This window comes from Lutra lutra, chromosome 4 (genome assembly GCF_902655055.1).
Source record: "Lutra lutra chromosome 4, mLutLut1.2, whole genome shotgun sequence".
Classification (NCBI taxonomy): domain Eukaryota; kingdom Metazoa; phylum Chordata; class Mammalia; order Carnivora; family Mustelidae; genus Lutra; species Lutra lutra.
Window position 1 is genome coordinate 3,085,677 of NC_062281.1, and position 20,338 is coordinate 3,106,014.

General features: G+C 52.0%; 1 protein-coding gene across 24 annotated transcripts in view; it reads left to right on the forward strand.

The window, feature by feature from the left end:
• Positions 1-20,338, forward strand: part of PTK2 (protein tyrosine kinase 2) — a 251,367-nt gene that overhangs the window by 189,097 nt on the left and 41,932 nt on the right. For all 24 annotated transcript variants that reach the window (XM_047725233.1, XM_047725252.1, XM_047725232.1 and 21 more), the window contains 6 exons: positions 1,104-1,188; positions 2,379-2,479; positions 4,070-4,185; positions 5,082-5,182; positions 8,342-8,431; positions 11,231-11,435. In XM_047725233.1, coding sequence (XP_047581189.1) covers positions 1,104-1,188; positions 2,379-2,479; positions 4,070-4,185; positions 5,082-5,182; positions 8,342-8,431; positions 11,231-11,435 — 698 coding nt within the window. The remainder of the gene's footprint in view (positions 1-1,103; positions 1,189-2,378; positions 2,480-4,069; positions 4,186-5,081; positions 5,183-8,341; positions 8,432-11,230; positions 11,436-20,338) is intronic.

The following is a 20,338-nucleotide window of genomic DNA, read 5'->3' on the forward strand; positions in this document are numbered from 1 at the left end:
AGGTCCACGCCTTCTTGGTTTCTCTCCCCATTGCCAGTCACGCTCTTAGTCACTGCGCGTCTCCCCTTCTCCCTGAGCTCCACGCTGCAGGGCGCCCGGGTGAGTGCTCCATCCGCCCCAGGAGCTCCTCCAGCCAGAATCTGACCCTGAACTCCGCCCCGTGCTCCTCCCGCTCTCCTGTGTGGCTCTCCTGTGTGCCTTCCTGCCTCTCATGCGCCTCCAGGCCTAGTCCGAGCTGAGCTGCTGCTTCCCTTTGTCTCACCAGAAACCTGAACCTGACATCTCATTGCCAGTGCAACGCCCACCCTGTCCCTCCTGCACTGCTGCAAACAAGTCCCAGCCGCCAGCCTCTCACCACGCCTGCCCTCAGGTCCCAGAGCATCCGTGACCCCGGCTGTGCCCCTGGCCAGCTCTCGGCAATCCCTCCCTCCCTCCTTTGGTTTTTTGTTGTCCTGTTCTCTGCTTCGCACATCCGGACACGCTCCTTCCTTGTCCACAGCGCCGTTACCCACTAACGTACCCTGTGATCACCTGGTTTCTTGTGTGTGTTGTCCCTTCCTAGCGGGAAGGCAACCTGGGGCAGAACAGGGAACTTGGCTGCCTGTTGTTCAGTGTGCACCCTGAGCGCCTGCGAGGCAGCCTGGCCCGTAGCAGGAAGTGAATATGCACAATGAAGGAACGAACGACCTACAACATGTTAACGTTGCCTGGACGTTTTTTCTGGGGACTTTGTAGAGTATTTGAAGTGTTCCTCTTGAGATTTTCAGTTCTGATTCTGTCTGGTCCGGAATCCGCGTAGTTGCCAGTCACGCAGCTTTTTGTGAACGTGCCCATTGATGCGTAAAAAGAAGCTCTTTCTGCGGGGCACCTGGGTGGCTCAGTGGGTTAAGCCTCTGCCTTCAGTTCAGGTCATGATCCCAGGGTCCTGGGATCGCGTCCCGCATCGGGCTCTCTGCTCAGCAGGGAGCCTGCTTCCTCCTCTCTCTCTGCTCGCCTGTCTGCCTACCTGTGATCTCTGTCAGATAAATAAATAAAATCTTTAAAAAAAAAAAAAAGAAGCTCTTTTTGCATGTGTGTGTGATTCTGAAATTTCCCCAACACAGGAGAACCCAGCGCTGGCGGTTGCAATTAAAACATGTAAAAACTGTACTTCGGACAGCGTGAGAGAGAAATTCCTTCAAGAAGCCTGTAAGTGTCTAGAAATTTCTGTGGAACTCCCTGTGACTTTTTACCTGTGAAATGCAAGTGGTCTCTGCGGAAGTAAGAACGATAACACTCTGACTTGTCTGTGGCGACCGCGTTACTGTCTCAGCTTGCACATTAGTACCCGTATCTGTAGAGGCGCGTGTCCACACGTCGCTCCAGGTAAGCCGTGGTGTTCGGGGTGTGAGGGCAGACAGGTCACTGTCCCCGTATCCTTTGGGACCCGTGTGGTTGAGCATAATGTGGCGCTGGGACTGGGCAGACATAGAAATGAGTCTTACCCGCCTGCCCCCCGGCCCTAGAGTTCGGGATGAGCAGGACAGACGTGGTCCCCGCCTGAGGGAGCTCACAGACCAGGGAGAGAGCCAGGACCATGCCCCGTGCCCTGACCCTGCCTCACAGCCGCCCCTGCGGCTCCCCACTCACACGTCTGGGATGAGGCTGTGGGGAGGGTCTGTGTGGGTAGCCATTCTCTGCCAGGACCTTGTCCTGTCCTTTCCACCTGCCCTCAGGCTGGGATGCCCTCCCTGCTTTCACAGCGCTTGTCCCTTCTCATCTGACCACGTATTTAGAGTAGTTTCTCCTTAGGAGGCTTTGTCACAGGACCACATTCTCTCCTTCCTAAGTATTTGAAACTAAACAACATTGCCTAGAAATTAGTATTGCCCTCTCTCAGCTTCAGGCTCCACGGGGCTAGGACCGTGTCTGCTGTGCTCACTGCCCAGGCCCGTGCCCAGCACAGGACTGAACCCATCAGGCATCCAGTAGACACTGGTCGTGTGATTGAGTCCCGGGGTCCCTCATTACATGGACATGGAACAAATGCCTTCTACCGTCCATTTCAGGAAATATTTACCACCCAACCGTCCAGTAAATTAATAAGTCATAGAGTAAGTCATACTGACTTTATCGGTGTATTATCATTTTCATCAACATCGTATTGTACTTCCATCAAAACAAAACAAATCAAAACAAAAACAAAAACAAGTCTGTCTTTAATCCTGTTCCTAGATCTCTGTATCCAGTATCTTAAGGACAGGACAGACCCTGGCAATGACTTCTGTCTTAACTAGTTCATTTCCAGAGAGCGCCTCGGCCGCGAGAGCACAGACGACCGCAGCCACCCTTACTTACTGCTGTGTCAGAGAATAACCTGGACAACTGTTTCTCCCTAGTGACGATGCGCCAGTTCGACCACCCTCACATTGTGAAGCTGATCGGTGTCATCACGGAGAACCCCGTCTGGATAATCATGGAGCTGTGCACGCTCGGAGAGGTACCTGACCCACACCTGGCTGTTCTGGCGCTGCCGGCCCCTTTGTCACAGCGACAGTGGAATGACAGTCCCGTGCTTGGTGTTCGTTCAGCCGCCTCTGGTGTTTGGTGTCCTTTGTGTAAGGGGTTGGGGTATGTGAAGGACACCCTTGTGGTTCGGGCTCAGAGACTATAACGTCATCATCGTTAAGTTCCCAAGTCATGCCCTGACTCAGTGCTGGAGGCAGTGGTGACCCCGTGGATCTGTCTTCCTCTCTGGTGCTGCCGCCTGATGCTAGCCCCGGGGTCTGAGGACAAAAGGGGTGCTCTTAACGGAATGCAGGCAAACGAATGCTGCATCTCGGTAAACCTGCAGTTCCTTACTGTTTGAGAGTTCGTTTTATGGCATCTTTCACACCAACCGATATTTGTCACGGTTTCTTTTGAAAATGTGAGTAACATATGTGGACAGATCTCCTTACTTGACTTTCTCTGGAACACAGAAGTTCCTTGCTCACCTGGAAACTTGTTAGAAGCCAGATTCTTGGGCCCCCGTCCTGGCCTGGTGGATCAGGCCCTCCGCAGGGCAGGCAGTCTGTTCTCTGGCACCTGTTCTCCGGGCCACGCCGTAGCCCACCTGCTTGCAGATGGACGCAAGTCTGTTCTCCAGGTGTCCACACTTCACCTTCTGGTACTAAAGCTCAGTAATTTAGCCTGAAACGTTACCTACATTCCTTCACTTCTAAAGGACACCAAGCACAGTTTGGCTTTCCGTGGAGATAGGGGTTCTGGTGAGCGGGTGGCAAAGGGCAGTTTGGGCCCATGTGCCTCCTTTCCTCCGGGCCCCCCACTGCTCTGCTCCGCACTCGATAATCTCGTTTGCTGGGCGAGATGACTTCAGGCTTCTACAGCAGCATTTCTTCCTCCGCCCTGCCTTTCCGAATAAAACAGAGAGCTTCCGTATATCTTTCATTCACAGTATTTTTCTGCTTTTGCCTTTGGAGAATTTGCTGATTTTTCTGGCTTAAACTGTTACTAAATATTTCTCCTTTGTGTACTGATTTTGTAGAATTAGAGTTCAGTTCAGCCGCCTTCCTTTGCCATGCTGGCATTTAGCTGACTTGGTCGTGACAGTGGTAATAAGGACTTACAGGCCCCATGGGGTAAATACCTGACACCTTTCTGTACCCAAAACTTGCTGGAGGAGAGAGAGAGGACTTCTTGCCTCCCCTTCCTCATCACTTTATCCTCAGGTCTGCCTGGGGTGCGGGCGTGCTGGTACATGCGGGCCAACTCGGTCCTTTGTCCTCCCAGCTCTTTGCTAGCAGTAGTTCACGCTCTCTTCATTTCCTTGCAGCATCTTCCTGTATTTTTTCAGAAATTTGTCCACAGTCATGAAGTTTGAGTTTTTGAATAGGATTCAAATAACGAACGATTAACCATCATTTCTGAGCTAATATGTTTCATTCTGCCCCTTCATCTTAGGGGAGAATTGAAGCCATTCTCATAAAAGTGTGTTTGGAAATGGGCAGTACTGTTGAATATAGCTCCTTGGCTGTTGATGTCTGTTCTCTGTCACTAATTTTTTTTTATCTTGTTCGCTGTTCCAAAGCTGAGGTCATTTCTGCAAGTAAGGAAGTACAGTTTGGATCTGGCGTCTCTGATCCTTTATGCCTATCAGCTTAGTACAGCTCTCGCGTATCTGGAGAGCAAAAGATTTGTGCACAGGTAAGATCCAGTCATAAAGCTAGCAAGCTGCCCTCTGGGCGGGGGAGGGGTGTAGTGGGGAAACCGGAAGGAGGAGACACTCAGTGTGCCCTGTGAGCCTTTCTACCCCTGGACTCTGCGGTGCATAGACGGTATCGGGAAGTCAGGCGGCACCTGTCCTGGTCCAGGGAAGACCAAAGGCCCGTTTGTACGCACATTTAGAAGGTTTTCCTCCCACTAGGTGTGAACGTTGCCTTCGGGCCAGTTCTCTCCTCCGCAGATGCTACTGAGAGCTGTACTCGGCCCCAGAGCTGTGAGCACGTGGACCTAAAACAGACACTGGCCCAGGGCTCCTGGACCCCAGAGGGTCATGCGTGACGTCTGGGGGGTGCTATGGCATTTCTGTTTCTCATCCGAGGCCCTAGTTGGAATGCAAGGGAAAGCCCTTCCGGTTTGCCCACTACTTTGTTACCCAGCGTGAAAATAAATTCCGTCAGCCAAATCACGGACAAGGGTTTGGATGACGGCTTTTACTTCCGGTGATGAGATCTCTTTGTAGTGGCAGGGTTACGAGCTCAGTCGTGCAGCCTCTCTGTTGATGCAGGTGCTAATACGATTGTAGGAAAAGTCAGAATGCCTTTTTTATGCATTATTCTCAAATATTTGTTATTTGAGAATATATTTTGCTGCCAATCAAAACACTAATCATCATATTAATGAGTAAATATCTGGCAGAAGGAATATACTTGAAGTAAAATCATAAAAGTGTCCTTTTTCAGTGCATAATAAATCTGTTTGCATTGTCTATAAGCGGTCTTTCAAAGTGCCTGTCGGTGTGTCTTTATATAATGTAGATGAGTGTGTGAGTTTGTTTCTCCTTGTATTAAAATTTATTGTCCCAAATTCTTCCTTATCAGGGACATTGCTGCTCGGAACGTTCTGGTGTCCTCAAATGATTGTGTAAAACTAGGAGACTTTGGATTATCCCGATACATGGAAGACAGTACTTACTACAAAGGTAAGGAGTCAGAGCAATAAAGAGGCAGTAAGCTCAGAATCTTTAAGGATTTTTATTTCCTAAAAAGGTGTGTCTTTAGTAAACTCAGTTGATTTTCGGCAGAGGCATAAAATAAGTTCAGTAGAAGAAAGACAGCCTTTCAGTCCATGGGGCGAGAGCAGTCAGACATCCAGAGACAAAGAAGGGACCTCAGCTTGACTCACCCCGTGGGTCAGGGGATCTTAGGCTTAAAGCTGTAAAACTTTTAGGAAGGACATAACAAGTCAATCGTTGGGGTCTAGGGCTAGACAAAGGGTCCTTAGACCTGACACCAAAAACATGATCCATAAAAGGATACACTTGGTAGATGGGATTTCATCGAAATTGAAACTCTCAGTTCTGCAAAACACCTGTTCGGGGTTGGAAAGGGAAGGTGCAGACCTGGAGGATCTCTGCCAGGCACAGGGCCCGCCCGTAACCACAAGCAATTCCACAAAGAACTGGTGTCCACAGGGTAGAATGAGCTCTCAGAATTCATCAGGGAAAACAAGAATATGACATGGACAAACGGTGGGAAGAGAGGCTTCACTGAAGAGGGTATATGGAGGGCAGAGAAGCCCGGACAGAGGCTCAGACCGTGACAAGGTATCATTGCCCACATGTCAGAACGGCTAAAATTAAAAATAGTGATAACACCAAATGCTGGCAAAGATGCAGAGAAACGATCTCTCCCAGATTGCTTGTGAGAATGTAAAATGACAGAGCCACTCGGGAAGAGCTTCACAGATCCCTGCGGAGTCAGCTGTGCAGCTGCCGCACAGTCCAGCGGGCATACTCCTGAAGCGAGAACTGCCGTGCACACGAAACCTGCATTTCAGTGTTCACTACAACTGTATTTCCAGTGGCCAAAACCTGGAATCAGCCCAGACGTCTCCAGCTGGCGAACGCAGTCAGACACCTCCACAAGTGGGGCGGGTGCCTTGACCCGGTGGAAGCAGTCGGGCCGAGGACTCCAGTCTGCTCGTCCAGAGACTTCCATCGCCTGGCTTCAGAGCGGAAATCTAGCTCATGTGATTCTTCTTCAAATGTGCCAATTTTGGAATCAGTTTGACTTGGTTCTTTTTTTTTTTTTTTTTTTAAGATTTTTATTTATTTACTCGACAGACAGAGATCACAAGCAGGCAGAGAGGCAGGCAGAGAGAGAGAGAGGAGGAAGCAGGCTCCCCGCAGAGCAGAGAGCCCGATGTGGGGCTCGATCCCAGGACCCTGGGATCATGACCTGAGCCGAAGGCAGAGGCCTCAACCCACTAAGCCACCCAGGTGCCCCTTGACTTGGTTCTTTAAATTATTATAGAACAAATATTTTTATTAACAAATGTTCCTATTCCTAATATTTCAGCTGTGGTTTGGATTATAAATCCATATTATGCCCTTAGTATATATTCTAATTCTTATTACCACTTTAAAAGGCCAATTTCTTTCTCACTTTTTAAAATTCTTGTATTGTGGCAAAATGAGATTTTTACATACAAAACTAGTTTCCCTCATCTTACTGTAGGGCTGATGACTGTTCCCTTTCCATGTGCCTTCTGTACGCCACAGCCCGAAGCAGTCGCAACCGAGATTTGCTGCTGTGTGAGAGGAGAATTCTTGGGTTGTTCATTCATTTCAATTAGTCATTTAACGTAAAGATGATCAAACAGCTCTCTGCTGTTTTATTTTTATTTTGCTCTCTGCTGTTTTAAAATACGTTTGCTGAGCAGTCCAGGTCCTGGACTCCCAGTAGGGAGCTGACCTCCAAGCAGTGCGGCGACGGAGCCTTCGTGTCATGCAGACGGCGTTTAAAGTGAGCCGTTGACACGTTCATGTATTCCTCATCATCTCGGACAGGTGCCTAAGTCCAGACCCCATTGGGCTGCAGGAGGACACCCCCTAGAAGCTGGGGATCTTGGGGGTTCAGGATGCAGGAGTAAGTAGTTTAGAAGGAATCGAGCCGAAGATTTGACTCCACTTGTCGTGAAGGTGCTTGAGGTTAAGTGGGAAAAAAGAAGTGACTCGGATGAAATTATCTCCTGCTTGAAGGGACTCAGAGGCACGCGTGGCTCATAGGAGTCCTGATGAGGCCGGCAGAGCACAGACACCTCTGTGAACCTAGGCTCCCTCCGACGTGGACTCCCGCTCCCCTGTGCCCCTGCTGCCTTCCCGGACACACCGCTCAGCCGTCGGCCTTCTCTGCTCCCGAGGCATCTGGCGTTCACTCGGAGTCCGGGTCACACCCCGCACCGTACCTTTTAGAGCTAGAGTTGCATGAGGGCAGGTACTCTGGGCCGTTCCTCTTGTCACCCAGCAGCTGAAGGAATGTTCCGTGAGGTGGCGAGTTGTTTCCTTTGTGGCACAGAAGGAAGGCTTATGAGGCCTCCAGGGACGGATGATGTAGGCCCACCTAAGAAGTGTACTTTTTCATTCCGTCCGTCGGCTGTCCTGCCCTGCACATACCCGTGCAGGCGCCGTGGTCAGTCCTCATTCCGTATTCCATACGCACGGAGATGGGCAGCTCCCGAAGTCCTGCCCAGTGCTTTCGGGGTCACGTGTGGGTGCGAGGCAGGGGAGGACTGGGCCTATCTCTGCGGGAGGATGGGGACGGGGCGGGGGGCGTCGGGGCAGGACAGCGACAGCCGCTCTGGCTCAAACCCCAGCTCGGGCACCTGGTGGCGGTGGCCTCGGGCAAGTCACGAAACGTGTCTGAGCCTCGTTTTCTGAAGGAAGGAGAACCAGCAGGCTGAGTTGTTCGCAGGGTTTGAAGCTAATCTGTGTGGCGTGTGTACGCGCGTGTACACACTCCCCCCGGAACAGCGTCCGGCCAGTGGGTCCGGATCTGCTGCACAGCCGAGCTGCGGGCCGGGAGCACCAGCCAGCCGGGCCCCCTCTTCCTCCCGCATCCCCCGCCTGTCCGCACAGCGGAGGCCTGCAGCGCTGTTTCCACGCCACAGGCTGACCGGATCGCTGCAGATGACCTCACCACGCTGAGGAAACAAAGGATAGTTCTTCCAGATTAGCAAAGCCCAAGGGGTCAGCTATTTAAAGCTTTTTATTTTGATACTAAAAATCTCAGCGAGCTGTAACTCTTAGATCCTTGAGCAGATAACAAGGAAAATTCACTTTCTAAAATTAATCTTCTAGCTTCCAAAGGAAAATTGCCAATTAAGTGGATGGCTCCAGAGTCCATCAATTTTCGACGTTTTACCTCAGCTAGTGATGTGTGGATGTTTGGTGAGTATTTTGAAGTTTTGAGTTTTTAAATGAACATTTCATAGACTACAGAACGGACTTAGGCTTAGCTCTTTCCGCAGTGTTTAGGCTCCTCTGCTTCCCTTGCCTGAGGGCTGCTCCACAGACGGCCTCTTGGCTCCTTCAGCAGCCGCTGGGCCACACGGGGCGCCGGCTTCTGTCGGAGTCCCCCCGCCCCGGGCCTCTGTCTCCCTGGGCCCTCTCTGCGTCCCTCCTGGGAGCAGTCGTAGCTCTCTCCTTCCTTCTCTCCTCCCTGTCTCTCCGCCATCCCATCTGCTCGTTCTCTGTGAGTGACTTTAAATGGTCGACCTGTCCTCGGGTTCTGTGCCAGCCCCTCCGCTCCGGAACATCCGCGTGGCGCTTTGCTCGTGTGCTGGAGCCCAGCCTCCTTCCCGACTTGTCTCAAGGCTTGAACGTTTGATCCTTTGTCTCCTGTGGCTTCGGCTCTAGCGCCTGCTCCGTGCCTCCCCGCCTGCTCCGAGCCGGTCACTGTCCTGCTCTGAGCCGGTCACTGTCCTGCTCTGGGGGTTGCTGTGGAACCTTCTGACCGTGGGACGGGGTGGCCCTCACTCATTCTGCACCACTTGCTTCAACTGCTTCGTCAGGTTTTAAATCACTCTCCCCTTTCCACACAGATGCTGCCCCCCGCCCGCCCCACTCTTCTGGTCTAACTCCTTCCACCTGGAACATGTTGTCATAACACCCGCTCCCAGGGCTGAAATTCTGATGTTCGGGGTCACCTGAAATGTCCCCTCTTCGTGAAGCCTCGTGTAGCCGGTGTGTGCTCCAGACATAACCTCTCATCCTCTGTGTTCCCGCACTTCTACTCTCTGCCCTAACACTCAGACGTGGATCTTGTGCGCAGTCCTGTGTGCGTGCTTTCTCCCTAGATTCTGAACTACTCCGGAGGAGATGCCCGGACAAGGCTATGTGCCTTTCCCCCGTAATTAAAAATAACTTTATACACATCAAGTACATGTTCTTCTTTTTTTCTTCTGTGTACTTGCTGTTGGTCTCCTCTAGTGCCCTGAGTGATAACAGGAGAGGGAAGGGGCTTTCGCCAGAGCAGCAAATAGTGTGACAGGGCTTAGAAAGGGCTCTGGGGTCCGCCTGCTGTGGCGTCACCTCCCAGGACCTCACTCGTCGGCTGTGTGACCCAGAGAGCCGCTTGCTCATCCTGGCAAGGGGACATCAGCTTTCAAAGATTCTAAGATGCCCGTTTCTCACACTGTCACTTCTCTGGAACTGGTGTCATCAATCAGTGGCATTTTGTAGTCGGTGTGAGTTGGGGCCGTGTCTCACGTGGCTTCCTTGCCTACACTCGTGTGGACTTTGTTTCGTTCATCCCTGTGTCGCTTCCTTGTCTGAATGAGTTTGGAAGTGCTCATTGGTAAGAATAAAACAATTCCAAGAGGTAACAGAGGATGGTGCCGTGACTTAGTTGGCGGTATTTTCCTCCATTTTTGGTTATATAAAAACAATATCATATTTTATAATCAGTGGCATCTTAGGTTTGATAAAATACAGTATTTAAAGAAACGTGAGGTGTAAGGATAATGTGTAAATTTCAAAAGTCTTACGCTGTCCGGCGCTGTTGTTAGTAATGACAGTTAGAAATGCAGAACTAAGGCATTAGTTTTGTCATATACTCTTCGGTCTGGAGTGACTAGAATTCGGAAAACATCAGAATGTCGTTCACATGGGCAGGATAATGTGCCTTGTTTTCTTTGAGGCACAGCCCTGCTGTAGGTGCCAAAGACACTGAAGCAAGGGGGCCTCCTCCAGCCCGTGACGCGGTGAGCAGGGAGGACGGGGTGGAGCCAGGGCTCGCCCGGTGAGGCCCTGTGCAGCGAGGACGGGAGCCGAGCAGGGACTCACCTGGGCCATCAGGAGCACATGCATAGAAAGAGAAGCGCTCATGCGGAGGAGAAGGAAAGGGGCACTAAGTGCAGCGAGGCTGTCATAAGCAAAGGCGTGTGTGTGGCATGTGCTGGGGTGCCAGGACCGCCAGAGCAGCCCGCAAGACATGCGAGCCAGCCACGGTCCCCACCAGCCCACATGCTCGGTTCCTCAGCCGGAGCAGGGGGTCGTCATTCTCCGCCTTAGACTCCGTTCGCTCATTTGCTGTGGGAGTGGGCTTTCAGATGTTGTTCAGAGGACACGAAGAGAATGTGCGGCCTGCGGGGGTGGAGTGTGAGTGAGGGGCGTGCGGGTAGGGCCACTGCAGCCCAGGGAATCCAGAGTTTGCCTGGGGGACAGGGATCCCCTGACCAACTCGTGCACGAGCCAGCTGACAGTGCCAGCGTGCGCCCTCGCCAGGCCCGGGCCGCCTCGCTAAAGGAGTCTGAGCGTTCTGAAGGTAAAGGCTTAAACTTTAGGATGTTCTTTTGTTAGGCCTCAGCCCAGCTGCCGTAAGCATCAGCAGGTTGGACCGCAGTGGGGGGGCCAAGTTCAAATTCACCCGGCCTGTTTTGAACTGGTTCGTTAAGCCATGAAGGATCACTGGCGGGCCATCTTCTAAGACAGGATTTTTGGAGAAGTAAACCTCTTAGAAAAACTTGGGCATTTTTTGGAAAATAACGTAATTTTCCTTATTTGGATCATATTAAGCTAATACTGCTCTTCTTATTTATAACAATTCACTGACTACTGCTTTATTTGCCCGATTTGCCCCAAGTCACACAGCTGGTCCTCTGGTGCCAGCTTGCAGTTTTTCCTGAAACACAGGCGTGCTTCTCTTCCCACCGGGTTCACGGTTCTGCTTTCCTTCCCACTTCACAGGTGTGTGTATGTGGGAGATACTGATGCACGGTGTGAAGCCCTTTCAAGGAGTGAAGAACAATGACGTGATCGGTCGGATTGAGAACGGGGAGAGGCTGCCGATGCCTCCAAACTGTCCTCCGACCCTCTACAGCCTTATGACGAAATGCTGGGCCTATGACCCCAGCAGGCGGCCCCGGTTCACTGAGCTCAAAGCTCAGCTCAGGTAGGAGTGGGGGGAGCAAGGCCCGGGGCTGGGGCAGGCTCATGCGGCTTCTCCCACGCAGTCAGAGTGTTTGAGGTCATTCTGTCAGGACGGCGAAGGCTACAGAATGACTTACTGATCAGTTTGCGTTGAGTTATGCCTTGCTAGGATGCTCAGGAGATTGTATCGTCAGATCTTAGTCGACTTCACATTAGCATCAGATCTGTCGTGCGCTGACTTCTGACTTGGCGTGGCTTACGAGATGCGTGAGAACCTAGTCCCTCGTGGCCCACCCAGTTCCATCTCCCTCTCCTGCTCCTTCACCAGTGCTCCTGACTGCTTACGCTTCTCCCGGCACGGCCCAGCATTTCCCACGTGCTGTTTTCGCTCCCAGGGACACCTTCCACCTACTGTGCCCCCTGCTAACCACCTCTGTGGTCTTCAGAATCCAGCTCAGATGTTACCTCCTTCAGGGGACAGCCCTAGTCAGCCCTGCCCCCAAACAGACAGCCACTCTTTGGCACCTTGTCGGTGCTTCTGTCTGTTGTCGTCCGGACATCCACATGACCTGTTCAGCTGCCATGTAGTGGCTCCTACTTCGTGCCAGCCACGGCCAGACCCGGTAGCTCCCGGTCCCCTACAGGGAGCCCACAGGGACCTGTTAGCGCATTGAGTCCCTCAGCGTGTCTGCACAGAGCTGACCGTGCGCCCGGCCTGGAGAATTTCTCGTTTGCACATCTGGGTCCCCCGCCAGGCCCTAAGCTCTCCGTGAGCATCCCTGTGTCTTACTCGTTTCTGTGGCCCCGGCGCAGACGTCTAACACATGCTTAGCAAACGGTTGTGGAGTTGACGTCTAGACTGACTTATAACTGAAATCGATAAGATATTCCGGCGCGATACGTGGGGAGTTTATCCCTTAACCAGCACCGTGGTGTCATCTTCGTGATTCCCTGACTCTATGTGAGATTTTTAAAATTTTCGTCTTTTCTCAGAGAAATTTACCAAATCTCAGGGTCCAAAAGACCCCAGTGGCTCCTCTGGCCCCGTCTGGTCCCCCAGTGCTCGCGACCGGTCTAGATGGCCCAGGCCCGGCTGCTCAGGCAGCGCCACTTGCTGGCCAGGCACCTGGCAAGGAGCACTTTCCGCGGAGGAACGAGGGCTGGAGGGAGAGCAATAGAGGCTTCACCCGGTCAGGGCTTACCAGCTAAGCACCCGTGTGATTCTGAGTTAGGTCTGTGGACTCCACAGTGAACACAGTCCTGCCGCCAGTGTTCGCGGTCCAAAGGAGACGGGCCCGCGTCCCTCACCCCGCGGTGAGCAGCGCCTGTTCCCCCGGCTGCGGGCCGCGCACCTGCCCGCCCCCTCCTGTCCTCTCGGGCCCGGAGACAGCTCAGCTCTGCCTCCCACGTGACCATCCTTCAGGTGTTTCTAGACCACTTTCTGCAAGCTAAGGGTCTCCAGGTGCTCCGTCCCCGCACAGTGAGTGGTACGCGCACTCGCTTACTGGAGCTGGATTTTGAATCCGCTTTAGTTCATGTTTTGCGCCTATATTTCTTGGTTCCTCCTTGATCTTTCCTCAGAATGTGGCTGGTTCTGCCCGTGAGATGCCTCCCCTCTCTGACATCGGTGCCATCTGCCTGCCTCCCGGACATCTCCTTTCTCCCCCGACCTGCCGTTCCTCCACGGTCTGAGTATGGCCCACGCGTCCGTCCCAGGCCGCCTCCTCTCTCCCAGTTTGCTTCCTGGGCAGTGTGACCCTCTCCCCTCCGTCCGTCTTTAGCTTCCATCCCACCTGTTCTCACAAGGCCCAGAGCCGCAGTCGCGTTGCTACTGAGCGTCGCGGTCATGCTAAAGCCAATCTGTTGCCTTGCCTCCGGCGGCCCCTGGCCTTCCCCTTCCACAGGCTCCAGAGGGGCCTTTGCGTCCACCTCCGTCTGGGAGCGAGCCGTAACGCCTCACCGCCGCCTGGCACGCCTCCCCCACTCCCCCGCCTGGATGGTCCATCCATCTGGCACAGCCCCTTACTTGATCTTCTCACCCATCGCTGGGGACGAGTGGCTCCCATGTTGGCTGGAAGCTTCCAGAGTAAACTAGAGTCCTCCCGTCCAACCCGATGGAGTGTCCCGCCCCTTTCTCACGCCGTGGCTGCATTAACCACCTGGGCCTGGAACGCCGCCTTCTCCTCCTGGTGAATTCTGGCCCCTCTTTCTCGGCGGCTCCCAGCACTGGCTCCTTCGCGGTTCCACAGCCGATGAGCCACTGCCCTCTGCGTCTCCCGAGCACTCGGCTCTTCTTGTTGTGCTCCCCCTGCGCTGCCCCAGATGGCCGTACCCGCGTTCAGCCCGTTCCACAGTGTGAGCAGCACGAAAGCTGAGCCTGGGGCCCGATCTCTGGGGCAAGAGGACTACAGCACCTTTCCTGCCCTCGAGGAGCTCACAGTCTAGTATGTCTCAGCCCTACTAGACTGAGGCTCCTTGAGGGCAGGGATCGTCATACTCGCCTCGGTGCCGCGCGCACCCGCAGGCCAGGGGCCTGCGCACAGTGGGGTCCCACGGCCGCTCGAGTTATGGCTTAGTAGGTGCGATCTCACATCAGTGTTCACTGAAGGACTGTTTCTTTGGGGGAAGTAGTTCCAAAAACTATCCAAGGTGAATTTTTAGAACCAAATAAAACGATTTCGCACACACACATGCACGACTACATCTCTTCTGCACAGTTAGTGCAGGCCACGGAGCGTGAATTTGTTCTGTGTTTTTCAGTTTCCATCAGAAATGGAGTCTGACTTTGCATTTTAAACGTGTAATATGGCTACCAAAGAGGCCAGTAAAATGTTAACTCTAATAGCTTGCTTGGACATTTATGTGTAACAGCGTGTCCTAGTAATTAGATTCTTTTATTAAGTTTTATAAAATCTTCACCATATCAAAGATTGTTTAACAAATGAGTTTCAGATAGTCTTTACCCCAGGTCAGTGAAAAAGTGTTTCCTGAATCCCATTCTCCGTGTCTGTTTAAAAGAAAGTAATTCGAAAGGACTCAGATCACCGTGGGATCCCACGTGTCTGTGGGCCGCGTTGGCGGCGTTTGTCTCTCAGTATGAGTTGCAAGAAGTGGCTCTTGGGTGGAGCCTGTGCAGCGAGTCAGACAGCCCTTGGGTCAGACTTCCGTGGGTGGTCTCCATGACCCCAAGCCTCTGTCCCCTTCGCATCCCGCTCTCTCATTCAGAGATGGGAATCCACAGAGAAGCACCAAGAGGTGAGCGGGCCGGTGGCCGGGGACCGACTGCGCCCCCGGAGGAACACCCTGGAAAATGACTCCCGTCCTGTGCCCTGGTGTGCTTGCCCTGGAGGACTGACAGGTTGTGAGAGCGCCCCAGGTGGTTTCTGAATGAAAAAAATCACTCAATCCCTGATTAATCCGGTTAATTCTTTGGGAGGTGCAGTGCCACGGAGGCGACAGCAAACAGCTTCAGTATTTGCCCTCTTGCAGCGTCTGCTTCCCAGGAGCCAAGGAGGGGGTGTCCCTGTCACCTCAGTCTAGGGAAGAAGGTCAAGTCGACGTGTGCTTTCTTAAGCCCTTTGTAGGCAAATGAGGGAAGTGAACTAATTGCACTATCAATTTAAAGTTTATACCATACTTTTTTTTTTTTTTAATTAAAGATTTTATTTATTTGTCAGAGAGAGAGAGGGAGAGAGAGCAAGCACAGGCAGACAGAATGGCAGGCAGAGGCAGAGGGAGAAGCAGGCTCCCCGATGAGCAAGGAGCCCGATGTGGGACTCGATCCCAGGACGCTGGGACCATGACCTGAGCCGAAGGCAGCTGCTTAACCAACTGAGCCACCCAGGCGTCCCTATACCATACTTTTTTAAGTTTCGTATTGACCTACAAAGATGTGAACATGGAAGTTAGCCGAGAAGTAAACCACTCATTGGACTGTCACAAGTGGGGCCCATGCACGTATGCCGTCTGCAGGACAGAAAAGCAGCCCTGCCCTCGCTCCGGAAGCCCACCAGGTGCCCCTTCCCCTGACTGTTTGCCCTTCAAGGGTGACTGCTTTTGAGCTGTCTGTAAATGGCATCACTCTTTGGTTCGTGGCTTATGTCATTCAGCATTTGCTTGAGGTCATCCACGGCCTCAGATAACTGTACGTCTTTCTTCTGGCTCTGTGGGGTTCTGCGCGTGAATACCCCATAGCTGAGTCGTCCACCTGGTGGGAATTTAGATTCTTTTCGCTGGGAGCTGTCGGGGCCCCTGCTGTGCCTTTTCGGTGTACGTAGCTACAGGAACCGAGGTTGGCTGTGTTTCCAGGAGCTCGCAGGCATGCCCAGGAGGGGGAGCGTCCTCGGGCCTGCTGGGTTTCCAGAGCCGGTACCCCAGCTCCGCTCCCAGCAGTGAACGAGAGCTGTGGTTGTTCCAACCATGGTGGTTTTCAAACCTTTGGAAATTACTCCTTGGTTCTGAGCTCTCTGTGTTCATGTATGAAGGTTAGGGAACAGAATGTGAGTGGTGAAAATGTCACAGTTCACCCGAGCGTTTCTGTTCTAAAGAACACCGACCTAGTAAGTATCACTTTGGGAGGTGCTCCATGATTTGAGCTGGTCTCTGCCACTGTGCTTTTCAGGAAGACCTTGTGATAGCTGGTCTCTGCCCTCTGTAGGCAGCCTTATTGTAACGTGGAAGACCAGCGCTTACTGCGTGCTTTCCGTTCCAGGCCTTGTGCCACACGCTTCCCCACGTCGCTTCGTCTTAGCACTCACATGCCGTGGACATGTAGGTAGTAGCGCCGCCATCCGTTCTCTGAAACTCTGAGCTCAGGCCACTCGCCTGAGGTCCCAGAGCTGCACCTCACAGCGAGCCCCCAAGTCCAGGACAAGCTGTCAGCTGGCGTGTCCTGGGCCTGGACCCAAGACACAGCTAGATGTCCTTATGTGCTCCGTCTTGTGATTGCGACGGTGAGCACGTTGTTACTGCTTAGCTAAAAAGAGAAAAGAAGGAAGGAAAAAAACCCAGTATCTTAAGGAATTTCTGAAGCTGGTTCTCTTACGTTTGTTTTGAGTATCAAGCGGAGAAAGTCCCTGGAGGAAAATGGCAACATGTCTGGCACAGGCATAGAGGCCCTCACCCATGCCAGACATGCTGCCATTTCCCTCATGTCGTGTTGTGACCTCCTGAGTGTGCCGTACTCAGCCACTGCAGGCCCTCCGAGCGCCCGACCGGTAGGGAGCTGTCGTGGGTGCGTCCGTGAGGTTCTGCTGTGGTGACGGAGACCAGCACGTGTGTCGGGGGGCCTGCCTCGTGGGCCCTGGGGGCGGGAGGTTGTTTGTTTGTCGGTTGGGTTAATATTGTCGTGTTTGCTCTTTAACTTTATCAAGTAAAGCTGGCCTTTGGGAGATCTGCTGGGTTAGGGCGGAGCTTGGAGCGGCTGCAGCCCCAGATTGGTGCCATGTTTTCACATGACATCTCAGCATCTACCCTCCCTCGAAGTTTCAGAGCCCCTCAGGACACAGACTGGTCTCGGTTGGGCCATGAGGCTGCCAGCACCTTGGGGAGGGGGGCTGCGGCGTGGAACCTGGGAAAGTGCAGACGGCACTTGAGGTAGGAATTCAGCCTTCTGTTGAGAGCTATGGGTATTGTGTCGGGAAGGTTACGGTTTAAAAAGAAATGTGAAAAGAAATCCGTGTGACCTGGACCAGGTGACTTTGCCTCCCTGTAGGAGGCAGGGTCCCACAGGGCCCCACAGCCCTCCCCCCATCGGGTTTTCAGGGCCACATGAGGTGACGTAGGTGGCTCAGGGTCAGTGCGCATGGTTCCAGCTCTAGCAGTGGTAAGGACGAAGCTTTTCCTGAAGCTCCGGAAGGGACATGGCAGCCTGAGGTACAGAAACATTATCAGTCGCTGCTAAAGAAAAATGGGGTTATTTGAATTCAGAAGTGTTAGCTCCCATTGTCCAGATACCAAGATGTAAAGACATTTTATAGACACGTTATGGAGACACAGATGTTAAATTTTTAGTCTGTGAAGAGCACCTTGTACAAGTCTTTTGAATCCTTTCTGATTCTTTATGTATCCCAATATGCGGACTCTGAATTAAAGGCTCTGGGTTTGATTGATGACATGAGTTATTTGTTCTGCTCCTCTGTGTATTTTTTTAGGTGGTTTTGTATTTGCTTCCAAAATTCCTTTCAGAGGTGGTGTCTGAATTCCTCCTTAGTCATCATTCCAGTATTTCCCTCCCCCTTGCTGGCCTGCTGGGTCTAGATACTATCTAGAAGAGGAATTGGCTTCTCAGTTAGTCCTGCAGACGTCTTCAAACGTTCGTGGTACCTGGGGGAGCCTGGCTGGCACAGTCAGAAGGGCGTGCGGCTCTTGATCTCGGGGTCATGTTCGTTGGTTGTAGAGATCACTTATATTAATTTTTAGAGACTTTAAGTAAAAACTTACAAGAAACATTCACGGCATCTGAACTTCAAGGGTTTTTGTGGGGTTTTGTGGGTTTTTTGGTCCTTAGCCTTACCAGTAATTAATAGTAAATTAAAATTTAATAGGAATTCGATACAACATCCACATTCCTTCCACTAGGAATTGTGTCTTAACTGTTGACGTGAGGATCCTTCTGACCCGTCCCTGGCTCCCGCCCGCACATAGGTGTTCACGGCTTTTCCATGGGCGTCTGTATTGTTAAATCCCCCACAGTTTGGTTTCGTGTGAACGGATTTCCAGGGAGATTTACACATACATTTCAGGAGAATCAGTCCTTTGCACTCACGTGGCTTCACACATCGTTTTCATGTGTGTTGCCTTGTTTGACTTCATAACAGTTTTTAAGAATGAGTTATTACTGCCCTTTTCACTGAAGGAGCCTGAGGCTCAGAAAAGTCGTGTAACTCGCCCTGGATTGTGCCGCTGACAGAGAAGCCCCCGGGCCCCTTTCTCCTGCCTCCAAGACCAGCGATCTTCTTGCGTGTCGGCCTTGGGATGCGCCCCCCGCCTCCACCCGGCCGCCCAGCCTCCTGTATTTGCTCTCACACTGTTCTCCCGTCACCTGTCCTGCCTATGAAGAGGTGCCTCTGACCACATGACGTGGACATGTCTGTCGCCGGGTATTTACTCTTCGTTATTGGAGCCCAGGCGGAAACCCTCAGACTTACCGGGTAGCCACCAGATTCCCTTCCCTTCAGTTCTCTATCTCTGACCAGCTGGGGTTTCTCCACAGCTCTTCTTCCTTCCCCTTCACTGAGTTTCTCCAGGGTTATTATCCCTAAAAACGTAAGGGGAGAGCGGAGCAGCCACGAAGGTCTCCCTTAGCCTCTGGACAGCGAGGACCGGTGGCTGCGCGTGGCTCCCCCTTGACTTCAGGTCCCTGAGGGACAGGGAACTGTGGTGGGGTGGAGGGACGTAGGACACAGATGGAGAAACACTGGCTTCCTACCACTTACAAATAAGCCTGCACCCCCACCTAGCCGGGAGGGAAGCCAAAAGCACGATGTGCTCGGGCCATCCATGCCTGGCTGAGAGTTTGGCACTGGGATGCTGACGCCACCCTTCCACACCTCTTTCTCCCTCGGGGCCCCGAATCTGCATTTAGCAATACCGTTTGCATTCTCGACTTAGCGACTGCTCTGGAGACCAGGACACTCCTGGTTAACTTGTCCCTGTCTGCTTAGAGTTACCGACTGCCCTGTGCTTCTGTGCGCCAGGCTCGCGCAGCCAGGAAGGTCCCCTGGCCGCCACCTCAGTCCTTTATCCTCCAGAGGTCACAGTCATCTATGTTAGTAACCTCACACAATTAAGATTTTTGTGTGTGTTTTAAGTAGTACTTTACAAAAAGTAAAGAAACAATCTTCCATCTTGAATCCCACACAGCACTTTTCATTCTTCACTAAAGAGGCTTTTTCTGTTCCGTTTCCCATTCACCCAGAGAACGTCTTGAGCATTCTCTGTGTTCATCTATCGGTAATGAATTCCGTTCGTTTTTGGGGGGTTCTTATCTGAAAACCAACTGAACTTAATTTCCCTGGAACAGAGTTCTGACTTCACAGTCCTGTATCTTCTCCTTTTGGGCCTTGAAAGCTGCTCTTCCGCTGACCTCTTGTTTCTAGTAAGAAGTCACTGGCCCTTCGAGTCCTTATTCCTCTGTCCATGCTTTGTCGTTCCTTACTGGCTGCTAGCGTGGTTCTTAGTCTGTGGGTGTCAGCGGTTAGCTGGGATGTGCTGGGTGTACTTTTCTTTGTACTGATCATACCTGGGGTTCCCTGATGCTCCTGAACCTGTAACTATGTCTCTCACCGTTGCCTGCTCGGGTGTTCTTCTGCTCCATTTTCTCACTTCTGCAATTCCAGTTCCTTGTCTATTAAGCCTTTTGATGGTGTCCTTCAGGTCCCAGCGACCCTGTTCTTTTTCTCCCCCCCCCCTCCAGTCTTTTTCTCCAAGTCCTTCAGATTGGGTAATTCGAATGATTCGACTTCAGGTTCCCTAAGTGTTTTGTCCTCCCCATCCGACCCGTCATCCAATCCTGTGGAGACTTTATTTCAGACACTGTACTTTTCATTATAGAATCTTCATTATAGAATTTTCCTTTGTCTCTTTCTCAAAGTCCCTATTTCTTTGCCAACATTTCTTATCTTTCCATTAGTTATGAACAGATTTTGCTTTATGTCCTTGAATATAACTCCTCTTTCAAGCCCCTGCCTGCCAGTGCTAACTTCTGAGCCATCGTCGGGATCGCCTCCTTTACATTGTCTTTTCCTCATCAGAATGGATCATGTTTTCATGTTTATTTTTATATTGGGTAATTTTAGATTATGTCCTGGACATTTGTGAATGATGGATTGTGGAAACTCTGGATTCAGTTAGATTCCTCTGAAGAATGGTTTGTTTGTTTTAGCAGGCATTTAATGTGGCTGATCTCAAAGCACAGATTCTCTC